Genomic DNA, 12,623 nt, shown 5'->3' on the forward strand with positions numbered 1-12,623 from the left:
GCTCGCTTAACCGGAATGGTTGTTGCCTGGTGAGGAAACACATCCATTCCCTCGTATGTCCTTTTCAGGATGTTAAGAGGCCTTTACTCAGCCTGGACTGTTAACTGAAAAAGAAATATTAACAAAGTTACTTTAGTAGAGATTCAGTCATAACAATGTAAATAGCATTTTGCTAGAATAGCTCATCTTGACAGGGTGAATTATCAAAAGCTGTATTGTTTGTGCCATTTCCCTCTCTGTTGCATGTACTGGTACAGCTATTGAAAAATGAAAATTCTCTTAGCAGATTGCAGTAAGATCTGTAAGTTCTTTTAATACATTGGTAAGCCAAAACTTATGTAGCTAAGCTCTAGCCCCAGTGTTCTGAAAAGGGAACCAAGAGAACTGGATTAGTACCCAGAAGAATTTTAGTGGGCACAGATTTTTCATTTGGCATTCAGCTTCTGTGATATGAGCTCCCTTATCCATCTGATCCATGTTAGAAATTTGTTACGTGATCTGATACTGATGAAGTGCTAATTCACTACCTGAGTATTCTGAAAGGATCTGGCACTGTTTCTCCAGCCCTGGATGTTTTGGAAAATACAGCACAAAAATTGTTTCATTAGCCAATGAAGTTCTGAGCCAATGAAGCAAATAGCTTGGCCAGAGAGGGAAAGACTTAATGCCTGATTAGAGAAAACAAGTCTGCTGGAAATGAGTATGATTGTATCCAGGCAGATACACATACCTGGGCATCCTTCTAACAGGAAACTGAAATCATCATGACAAAAAGAGAAATCATGCTTTATTGTCAGGCAGATATTATAATTCACACACTTCATTATTGAAACTGAAAACTTGTGACACTGTCTCCTGTAGTATAAATCATAAATAAGCAGGAATTATTTGTGTAAAATGTAATAGGATAAAATGTAATAGGACAAAAAAAAAAAAACAACCCAAAAAACAGCCTGATAATTTTCTCAAATTTCTGTGGCTCATAATACCTGTATTCCAGAGCCTTCTATGCTAGTGTTTAACATTCAGTACTGTTTTTAAAATGGGTACTAATTCATATCTGTCCCTAACTTCTACATTTCAAAGCACATCCAACAAAATTTAAGTGGAATAGGCAATTAGAAGTTCCTTCTACTCTTTCTTACAAAGTTGTATGAAATCAGTACTACAGTTGATTCAAGACACGGCACCAGCCCAGCAACTACTAACACTTCCATTACTGCAAGTTAGGTGCATGAAGGAAGTTAATTTTTTTTCAGATATGTTTTCGTTGCATAGATGTTTCTTTATAGAATGTGCTTTTGTAAGAAGAACTTCAGACTTGCTTTAGAATCATAATCCAGAAAGCAAACTGGTAAGGTCAGGATCTGCTAGGCATCTCTGTGCAAATGATTTTTATTCCACTTGTAACAACAGTATCCCTTCAGAATAAATCTACATTGCCTGCAATCAGAAATGCAGTTCCATTTTGAATCAATGATCATATTTTGCAGTAATCACTGTTTTGCCAGCATGACACTTTGGTTTTAGTAGATAAAACCATAACTTGAATTTTCACAGAATTATTTATGACAATTTTGTCTTACTTTTTTTTTCTAAGTCTACTTATATGGTAAGTAGATTCAGATTTGAAAACCAGATCTGAAAACCTTGTGTCTATGCAATTTACTACTGCTAAATATGATTGAAGCAGAAAAAACATGGAGCTTTATGAGACAGATCTCTGTGACAGAGATCCTTTTCCACTTTTGGAGCTTGATCATTCGTAGTTGTTAGGACAGTGTGTCTGTGCTTGGCTGCACTGAGCCTAAAGCAGGAGCTCAGTTCAGGCTAGAGTTAGTCATGAGCCAAATGATGTTAGTGCAGTGTAGACCTACCTTAACTTGCTCACCAGGTAAACCTGAAAAGCACCAGTGGATGGTTACACATATAGTGTATGTATTAAATAGACCAGCAATGCTTAGGGACCGTAAAATAAATTGCTCTTGTTTTTCTCATGGTTTTCTCTCTTGAGCCGCTCTGCAACTGTCACAATACAGATGTAGTTGTTTTGAGAGGAAAGATTCTGTCACTTCTCCATACTTGATTCTCTCCTGTTAGAAACATAAAATTGATGCATCTATTAAATATTAGATTTCCTCTTTCTGTTGCAGGTGAAGGGCGGTCAGGAAGATCTGTGGAAGTTATCCTTGCAGTTACTTTGTGTATACTTTCAGTTGTTCTTCTGGTGGCTGCAGTCTATGCTTTTGCAAGGTGAGATTTATTGTTTGTAAACACTCAATATTGTTTTAGTGAAGAGTTGAAATGATCCTTTCAATTGAATTAATCTGTCATGTCCAAGTGTATTGCATTTTCTTTTTTTTTCATTTTCTTTTTTTCTTTTTCTTTTTTTTTAAAACTTGGGGAGGGATTCACAGAATGTAACTTTAATCTAGCAGTGCTAATCTCCATAGATGAAGGAGTAGAACAACCTTCTCCAGAGGGTAAATCACAGCAGAAGTCTATCTTGCTCTTTCAGTGTCACTTCTCCATTGAAATGAGGAATGAGGAAACAGATCAGAATGTAAGCTGAATGAAGTCACCATGATGGCTAACCCTATTTACTGTCAGCTCTGTTGAGAATCAGTTAACTTGATATGAAGTAAATACTATAAACACTATTTTCTATCTTACTAATAAATTTTAAAGTTAAACACTTTAAAGTCTCACGTGTGAAAGAGATGCCAACCTTTGATCAGAATTGTGAACAAATGCCCAAATAAAGAAGCAGGCTGGATACTGCATAAATTATGTTAGCTTGCTCGTGTCCCATGAGTTCTGCTTCCTCAGCTGCAGCATTCAGGCATTGCAGAATAATTTATGTTAGAAAACTGAAATATTAAGCAAGCTAGATTCTTTCCACATAAGTTTTAGACAATACAACTGCTGATTTGACTAAATTGGAAGTAAGAGCAGAATAAAGGCAAGAAAGGATTTCTGGCAGCCGTTTTTAAGTTTTAGCCAGTCTTATCAATGTATTGGTGTAGATTTGCCCTCAAATAATTTGCATATTTATTATCCACTATTATTTTCTGTTTAGAATTAGGCAAAAGCAAAAAGAGGGAGGGACATACTCTCCACGAGATGCTGAAATTATTGACACTAAGTTCAAACTGGATCAGTTGATTACAGTGGCAGACCTGGAGCTGAAGGATGAGAGATTTACACGGTAAGCATGCTCTCTAGGAAAAACAGTAGTTAGTCCAAAGGGGCTGTAGCCATGACCCCTTTCTGACCTTTGCTTGTTTGGAAGTGTTTGTGGTGTTCTTATTTACACAGGTCACTGAGATCCTTTTTCAAAGAATGACCTCCATCCTCAAGACACTTCTCACTAGCTTTTAGAAAATCACTTAATCTTCAGCTCTTTTTACAACAAGATAAAGATCTAAGTGCAAATCACTGTTTAATTATGTTGGAAAAAAAAAAAAGGGACTATATATTTTTAAACACAGAATTTCCGAGTATTTTAATGGCCCGATGTTTTGTGTAGATTACAAAACTTAGTAAGTATTTTGAAATTAAAGTTTGAAAGTCAAACCCCTTAGAAGTTCTGGTTAGCTAATTCAAGAATAAATCTGTCATTTAGAAAATCTCTTGTCATGTTTATGTATGAGAAGAAAAACAGATTGCTCTTTCTGTCAAAAATATGGATATTATTTACCACTTAAATATCGCAGTGATTCCCAACAATCGATGACATCCAACTGAGTTAGAAATGTTCGGTGAACATTCTTTACCTACCTGTATTTTCCCTGCTGTGTCACAGATGAAACACTGTGGTAGGCAGCCTCCTTAAAGATGAGAAGCCTAAAACAGTCTTGCCCTAGCAGTCAGGCATCCTACTGTTGCAGACTAGGAATAGCTGGAAGATGAAAGGTTGTAGCTGTTGACCTGTTTTGTTTGACTGTGTACATGTCTATGTGTGTGGTACAGAGTAAGATGATTGCATGAACAAACCTGTTCAAAATAGTGCACACAGGCATGGCTGGTTGTAACAGATGAGAAAACATACTATGAATTGTCTGGAAATCATCAGCATAATGGATGTGGTATGTTCTGTGTGGGGCAGATGTCATTCAGATAGCATTGTTTGTACCTGCTAATAGCAGTGGATTACATTCTCTAGAGACTGAATTATTATTAATGCAGCACATTATCTGTAACTTATATAAATGATCCTCAAAATGGCAATTTTTTCCAAGCTGTTACCTGAAATAAGAATAGTACTAATTTTGTTTATATACTAAAGTGTTGATGGGTTTTACTTCCAGATACTCCTCATTTTTCTTTAGACGCAAGGAGATATTTGTCATCCAGTAAGTTATTGTATTACTGAAGCAACACGGTGTGTTTTCCATTCTGTTCTCTTAACCTGTGTGCTACCATGCTATATTGAATGATACTGTTAATCAAAATTAAATGTCAATCTTTGCAGCTATAGTAAGGACAGACAGTAATATTTGTCATTATGATATCCTGTTTATTTTTAGTCCCTAGTGTTAATAAACCACAACAATTTTGAATTAAATCAGGGCAATTTTCACATTCAAACACAAATTGTATTAATATTAGCATATAGTTTATAAATATAGTTTTATATTTATATATATAATTTATATATATAGTTTATCCTTGAAACAAATGTAATGCAAGTGTGGTAGAAAAAATATTTCTTCTTCAGAGGAAGAAATAAGTTTCTTTCCTCTGGTAGTTAAGGCCTGTATTTAAGAGAAGATTTTTTTCTCAACTGCATTTTTTACTCACTTATACTAGAGATATTTTCTAACCAAGTGATTACAATCACAGCAGCATATATATGTGACCAAATCATATATCAGTTTGAGGAGTGCCTTTCTGCCACTTTTCAGTCTAAATTACCTGAAGTTTGGATTTGTACAGTCTCAAACTCTACAGACTTATTGCAAACTATAATATGTCACACTTCATTATGTGATTTATGCACAGCAAGACCTTTACTGTACATACAGTGCTTCAGCAGTTCAGTTACGTCAACCTTTATTTTAGTGAGTCAGTTTCAAATTTTGCTTTGGAGTTTGTTACTTCATCCAGTCTCTTTTCTACTCTTCCTTCCTTCCCCACACCAGTAAGATCTAAACTGGAGACTCTGCTCTTCAGCCATTCTGTAAGCTACAGGATGCAGCTCTTAAATTCTGAATTATTGTTCTTCAAACAGTAGCTTTGCTGGAGCTACAGTAGGCTTCTTGCCCAGGCCCTTTGCTGAACATTGATAAATTGTGGAAGTTTGAAATGTAGGTATTAACTGTGAGTTCCCTAGGACAATATTGATATGATTTTTTCAAACAGCAGTCTACAAATGCACTGTATTACATGTAGTCATGAGGGATGGGATATCCTCGATCTGCTCAAACTTTTCAGTTAATTAAGGAGTTTTTAAGATTTAAAGAATGTTTCTGTGCATGTAGGATTCTGCTCTGGTAATGTCAGTGGCCAAAGGAGAGATTTTAATTATCTGTCTTAGGTTATCTTTCACATAGATGAATCCTTCCCAGTAGTGATGAATTATTCCAACTTGCAGAAGCAAGCAATATGCACCAAGGAGGCTTACTGCAAAACCCAGCGTCTAAACTGTTTTTGCTATGCGTTTTCAGACTTCCACAGTGCACCTCTATAGAATTTTTGTACCTGTAGCATTCAGAGAATAACCACGTAGAAGTCAATCACAGTTTCAGTTCATGTGTTCTCTATCATTCTCACGATGTGTGGTTAAGGCAGTTTCATGTCAGCATGATAAATTATTCTATTACATGCTGATGACTGCAACATAACCTTCTCTAAGTTCCCATGCGTCTGGAATGGAACTGTGCATTACAACATATGCATAAGCACATTCTGGCTATGTTTAGGTAGCTATCTCAGCTGTTTGAAAGCTTGCTGCGTTGTAGAATGTCAGCTTCAATTCGTGGCATCTTGTAAGTTTATAAGGAAAACACAGATGGACAGATTTATTTTTCAGACTGGCTTGTTTGTATTTTTTTTTTAACTCTACTAAGTCACCTGACATCTAGTTTTAATTGTCCAAGTGTATTTTCTACTCTGAAGGGGTGATTCAGACTTTTTTTAGCAATCTTAGATGATAAAAGAGCAGTATAAACCTTTTATGTACCTATGAATCATCCCTTTCAGGGCTCTTTTGAAGGAGATGCTTTGGACTCTGAGTGTTTTGTCATTTCTCAACTAGTACAATATACATCATGTCAAATCAATAAAGGCATGAAAGGCTGACAGTTCATTCACAGAATCAAAACATTCCAGCCTGTTCCACAAAAACATACATTGTCTCTTCAAACATTTTCTGATATTTGTTTAGAATATCTCGACCTATTGTGATATTCTGATCATCAGAAAATAAACAAAATTAAAAAAAAACAAAACAACCCTTACAAATTTTCACTGTCTGAAAATGACCAGTAGTAGCTAATATGCACCATCTCTCAGCAAGTCTTTGTTGGGAAATTCATTAATCATAAGTAGCTTCAGAGTGCCTTCAAGGAATTACATTCTATTGAGTTCAGTGGAAAATGAGATCTACTTCTGTATGAATCTGAAATACTGATTTTGGATTTTTGGGAAATGCATTGATCTCAGTGATGGTGGAGATTGTATGAGAAAGGCAATAACTAACTAAATAACTAAAGAAATAATCCAACTCTTCTTCAACAAAGATATAGCCCATCTAGGCTGGATTAAACATTGATTCATTAAGTGTACTAAATATTTATATACTTGGGTCCTCTCTTTGTATCTTGTCCATAATTTTTACCCGTCCATTTTTCAGTGCAGATACTTATCTCCTGTGAGTGGATTCTTGTCAACAGATTTTCAGGGCTCACCAGACCTGGCTAGAGACAAGTAGCTCTTCCCTGCTTGGCTGGGAGAGAACTTCTCTGGCACCCTGCTTTCATGGTGGTTTCTGCAGCAGGAGCAAAGCCATAGATGTCCATTTCTTAAAATCTTTCCATGAAAAGTTTTATCTTGTGGTGAATACTTTCAACAAATGAGACAGCTTGTCAAGCAGATGGGCGCAGATTTAGAAGAAATATTTTTTAATTGCAGACACTGTAATGCTTGCAAACAAATATTTTTATAGAAAAGAATTGTGTATAAAATTTTGTCCCATTCTCTCCTTTCCTGTATTTTTTGCATTCAGTAAGGGTCTGTCTTCAAAGTAGCACTTATGCACACACACTACTTTCTCCAGACCAGTGTGTTTCTTCTTTCTTTGAATGGAGACAGGCATGGCTCCTGCATTAACTTTTCCTGCAACGAATTTCCCTTTAGTAATCAGCTATCACTTATAAGCTACCTCAACTTTGTATCCCAGGAGAACAGGGTTTATGACTGCATGTCCTGGTACAATGGAAGAAATGACCATGTGTTCTCTTTCCCGAGGCCTTTAACATTCAGGAAGGGTTAAGCTCAATATTGCTTTCAATTAACTTGCTAAAAAATTAGCTCGTCTGTTGTTCTTAGGAAGTGTCAGTGGTGCTTATGAGTTAAGCCTTTTACCCACTTGCTCATTTCTGTTGTTTTCCATTTGGACAAAGTTTTAATTCCCTGTGGATTTCAGATGATTGACCCAGAAAGAAAGCTGAGTCTGTGTGACAATATGGTCTTCAGTTACCACTGCCAACACAAATAAATGGCTTCTTTCTAGCTCTATCATAAGTAATCTGAGTGGGATTCAGATTTTTGATAGACTTCAAAAAAAAATCCCACACATGAAACAATACACTGTTTTAAAGAAAATCAGATTTAAGGCAATAAAGCATTCTTTATCTTAGAGAATGTTTTTCTTCCCTAGTTTCAAAGTCAAACAAATGGGGATCTGGAATTGTTCAGATGAAATAGTTTGATTCTTAATTGTTCTCATCAAGATGTAGTGATATCAAAATTTTTAGGCTTTATACAAAAAAAAAAAAAAAAAAAAAAAAAGAAGGGAGAACTGTGGATAATGAGATTACAGGTAGATGAGTATTTTTCATTGATGAAATACTGTAAGATTATTACTGTGTATTTCATTCTCAAGAGACTTGTAAGAAATGTTGGGTTTGAATCCTGAGGATGCTGAAGCTGAGCATTGCCGTCTCCTTTAAATCTGTACTTGGGATACAAACTTCATTCCTTCTCAAGATTCTTAATCAAAAAAGCCAGCATCTTTGGTACAGTCTTATTTTCTGAGCTGCCAAGCCATATGCAATATGCACTTGCTACCAATGGAAGTGTGAGAATTCAGTTATCCTTACAATCAAGTTCTTCACTTAAATATTCAAAGGCAAGTGTCAAAGTGCAGGTGTCTTACTTCTTTAACATTGTTTAGTGCTTCTTAAAGTTCATGACTGCACCTATAAAACTATCATCTGTTAGTAATATTAAAAAATGAAGAGAGAGTACATACATAGCCCTTTTTCAGTGCTTTACTTCTCTGTTTTGAGTGAGAGTAAAGGAGGGAACAATTGAGTACGATTGTGTTAATGGTGCTGCTTGTCTCTGTGTCCTTTGCTGTTGGATCTAGGTAGCTTCAGCACTGAAGCACTGTATTCAGGTTGCTTATGTGCAGCACTGATGTAATTTTTGTTATTTAATGACCAAACTGCAGTGCAGGAATCCACTATTTGCTATCAGTTTGAAAGAGAGAATCAGATGACTCTTATCCTTATGATCTGAAATGGTCATCAAAAGAATGGCATTGAGCACATGGTGTAAAATGCAGTCTGTCAATGTATATGAAGTGGTATGCTGGAGGTATGGATTTCCCAGGCCCATATGAGCCCAGAATATTGTAAAATGATCTGAACAGAATGATAGAAACTGTACCTTCAATATTTGCCAGTACTTGAGATAAAAACTAAGCACCCAAGACATCTGACATGATGGAATCCGTGAGAGAAATGAATAGGGTTCTTTACTTACTTGAATACTTCATCTGAAACCTAGAAACATGCACAATATTGGTTAACTCACACCCTGCCACATTTAACAAAAATCTCTGTTGCAGGTTACTTAGTTATAGAAAATCCATCAAGTAAGTAGATTAAAGTTTTTTTTATTTAGTAGCCATTCGTGAGTCTCAATGTGTGGTTCCTTCTTCTGTGTTTATTAGGAAAAAAACCCTCCAAGCTGCGTATAAATCATAAAAGCATGACTAATTGCATGGTAACTGGAGAAATGCTTTCTCTCTCTCTGGGGTGAAGCCTGCATGTCTGTGTTTTAGCTTGAGAAGTAATACAGGGATATTTAAACTCCTCAGGGTTTAAAAACCATGTCATTATGAGAATGAGGTCACTGCAATATTTTATATGTCTAAAACCTTGCAATGTATAAAATGTTTTCGGTGCAACAAAGAAGTATTATGTACTTTAGAATGCAATGGTTACTTTACAAACTTCCATTAATGCCAAAACCTTGCCTTGGAATGCTATTACCTATAAAAAACAATCCTACCCAGCAGTACTGTTACCATTTGCAAATGAAAGATTTGGTGAAGGGAAACAATAGAAGGAAAAAAAATGCTTCTATTTGCAGCAACTGAAAGCAGACCAAATAAGTGAGCTGTAGGTAGCTTATCATTTTCTTCATATAAATATCTGTTGCTGCTGAACTGGAATAACTTACTATGAAGCTGCAGTAAAATAAGAATTAGAAGAATGATAAAGAAGCCACCTGTAGGTCTCTAATTCTTCTGTCCTTACTTTCAGGCCAATAAGCAAGAAATCCTTCCTACAACATGTTGAAGAGCTTTGTACAAACAACAACCTAAAGTTTCAGGAAGAATTTTCGGTATGTTGCTAGCAGTTGTCACAACATCGCAAGACCTTCAGTTGTTTCATGTGTCACATTTCATGTCCATTTTAAGCAGGCAGTGCCGTGAAGTACTCTGGCCTTGATAATCAATACACAATTACCAGGTCGACTGTTTAAAAAGTAATATTACCTGATTTGGATTCTGCAGTCTACACTGCATCCTGATCAGAATTATTCACCAAAGTGTCAGCAATGAATGATGTTTAGATTTCAGTCTTTGCAGGAACACAGTAGTTATGTTTTTGCGTATGTAGTGATGCATATATAGTTTAATTGAGAATGGTTAAGTAGGAGATTTCTACATACATACAGGTATCATAACAGTTTTAGAGATGTTCATTTTCCTGAATGGTGATGATCCCAGAAACACAGCTGGCATTTATTTTGTAAAATGTTCAGGGCACAGTTATACTGCCATGCAATTTAAAAATGTTTTTCTTTCATGGGTTTCAGAATAGACAGTTAGAATTTTATGCACAATTTTGCTTTTCTCTCCTTTACAACTAATAGGTCATATGTGTCATACTTTTGAGAGCAGCCTCCATCTTTTTGTCTCAGTATACAAACTCAGCAAGCTTGTGTTTCCTTTTGAAAAGAGACCAGCTTTCAAAATATACATCACATACATATGAAGTATATATACTTTCAAATACAAACCTCCAGAGTTTTCACCATTTTCATGAAATAGCATTTTTACGGCTATCAAATCTTTTTTCTCAACGATTATCTTCTCCCCTTGTTATTTCAGAATTTTTATCATCATCAACATCATTTGTAACACATACAGTCATTTGCACTCACAAAAGTAATTTGTCAGTCTCCAGTAACTTTATTGTTTTGGATTTATAGATTTGCCATGCATTTCTTACCATTTGGATTAGCAAAAAGCCAATCAACAATTGGCTTTTCTTCTGCCAGATTATAATATTTCAGTCTCTGAGGGAAAACCAACAAACGTGTGAAAAGATTAATGGTATTTCCTACAGCTTTTTTTGTTATGCTCCTTAGGTAAAATTGGTCTGGGTTTAATAATAAAAAGCACCATAAAATTCTCTGAGCAGTAAAGTAAGGAGAACTTTTTCTTCCAAGGATGGAACTGTTATTTCACTTGAACAAGAGTGATTATAGTTTCATTATGCATGACTGAACAGATGAAAAGTTTTACTAGCAATAATATTTTCACATATTCATTGCTGGAAAGCTTCCAAGGTTAATTTTTTTAGGTGTGACCTACATTAGGGTAAGCCTTACAGTATTGCAATACCTTAAAAATTAAAGTAGACAAGTGTTTTATCAAATAGAAATGTCCATTTGGAATCCATTTGAAATGTCATCAAATACAAGTAGCTGAATCTTTATATAACTAAACAATATAGTCAACTTACAGCCAACAGTTTCATTTGACATTTGGACTTCCATTTTATTTCTCTCTGAACTTCAACTGCCATGTTTCAGAGTGTAGCAATGCCTTCCCAGATGGCTGGTTCAAGGTTAAGCAGAACTGCAGCGTCTGACTGTGATTATATCTGAAGAATCCACAATAACTTTCTTATCAGATTAATAATAGGATTGACAATGCATGTGAAATGACATCAGAAATTGCAATGCAAAGAAGCAGACAATGCACACAGCAAGCAAACAGACTCCAGGACCTGCTTTGTTTTCCATCTGAAAGCAAGGCTTTAGTTTGGCATAAATGACTCAAGGCTCCTACAATGTGTGTAGCTCAGGCTCTAAACCCATGCACCGTTGTATTTAAAGCACATAGCCTGGTGCTGAGCTTGCTTGGGTTCTCTGGCTATCTGTCTACTAATAATTTCAAGCATATCAGGAACTGGATGTGATCATATGATAATTTACTCCAATAAACCATTAGTGTATTCTCTGCATTAAATTTGATCTGTTTCAGAAAGCAGTCCTCCTGGACTATTCCAAGGTATGTTTTGGTAGGTAAAATAGTCTAGAGATCATTTCCAATGGGCAGTTGATGGACAACAAACCTGTTTTAGAGTTTTGCCAGTGTAAAGTAGCTCTCTTCCTTTCACTTAGTCTTCGAATCCTGGGACATTCTTGGGCTCGTCTACTTTCCTAGACCTAGATGCTGTGCCTAGAGATCTCTGAGGATCAATCTTAGACCACATATTAACATGGCCTATGTGTAACATAATGATTAGGAATACAGACCTGAGAATGGATCTAGTTCCATATCTTATCAGAAAAGGCAAGTTTAAAGAAATCATACAGAGCCACAGTAACTGGTGGCACCACCTGGCTAATATTCAATCTTCCAGCTTTCCAGAGGATTTACATATCTCTCAATATCTGAGGCAGAAATACTTCTAAAACTGTTTTATGATAGTCTCTTCACAAATTAAAAGGTGAAATGCCTTTGAATGTCACCACAAAAGTACCATAAAAGTACACTAAACAAAGTTCATATAAATTATTTAAAAGCTTTATGAGTCCACAGAGAAATATGATTTATGTAACAAACTGATTTTGCACCTGGGAATCCTAATAGTCTTTCCCCAATTCTGAAAAAAAATCATAGAGTGAAATCCATACCGATGCAGAAAATTGGTATAAGGCATTTAAGCACTTACTCAGATGTGGAAGCATCATTACAAAAGCGGTGTACTCTGATTCTGTTCTTTTTTCTACAGAGTTCAGTACAGCAATATGACTTTTATACTAGTTACTAGCAAGCTAAGACTCAGAGAAGTGAGGCAGATGAGGCAAGT

At 35.8% G+C, this 12,623-nt stretch overlaps 1 protein-coding gene across 4 annotated transcripts in view; it reads left to right on the top strand.

Annotated features, from left to right (window-relative positions):
• The window catches only part of PTPRQ (protein tyrosine phosphatase receptor type Q), a 122,231-nt gene that overhangs the window by 92,709 nt on the left and 16,899 nt on the right, over positions 1-12,623 (top strand). For 2 of the 4 annotated variants that reach the window (XM_048958793.1, XM_048958767.1), the window contains exons 51-55: positions 2,154-2,253; positions 3,080-3,208; positions 4,311-4,355; positions 9,077-9,103; positions 9,777-9,858. In XM_048958793.1, the coding sequence (XP_048814750.1) occupies positions 2,154-2,253; positions 3,080-3,208; positions 4,311-4,355; positions 9,077-9,103; positions 9,777-9,858 (383 nt within the window). The remainder of the gene's footprint in view (positions 1-2,153; positions 2,254-3,079; positions 3,209-4,310; positions 4,356-9,076; positions 9,104-9,776; positions 9,859-12,623) is intronic. The other 2 variants (XM_048958777.1, XM_048958786.1) reach the window with 2 other exon arrangements.

Source organism: Lagopus muta, chromosome 1 (assembly GCF_023343835.1).
Source record: "Lagopus muta isolate bLagMut1 chromosome 1, bLagMut1 primary, whole genome shotgun sequence".
Lineage (NCBI taxonomy): Eukaryota > Metazoa > Chordata > Aves > Galliformes > Phasianidae > Lagopus > Lagopus muta.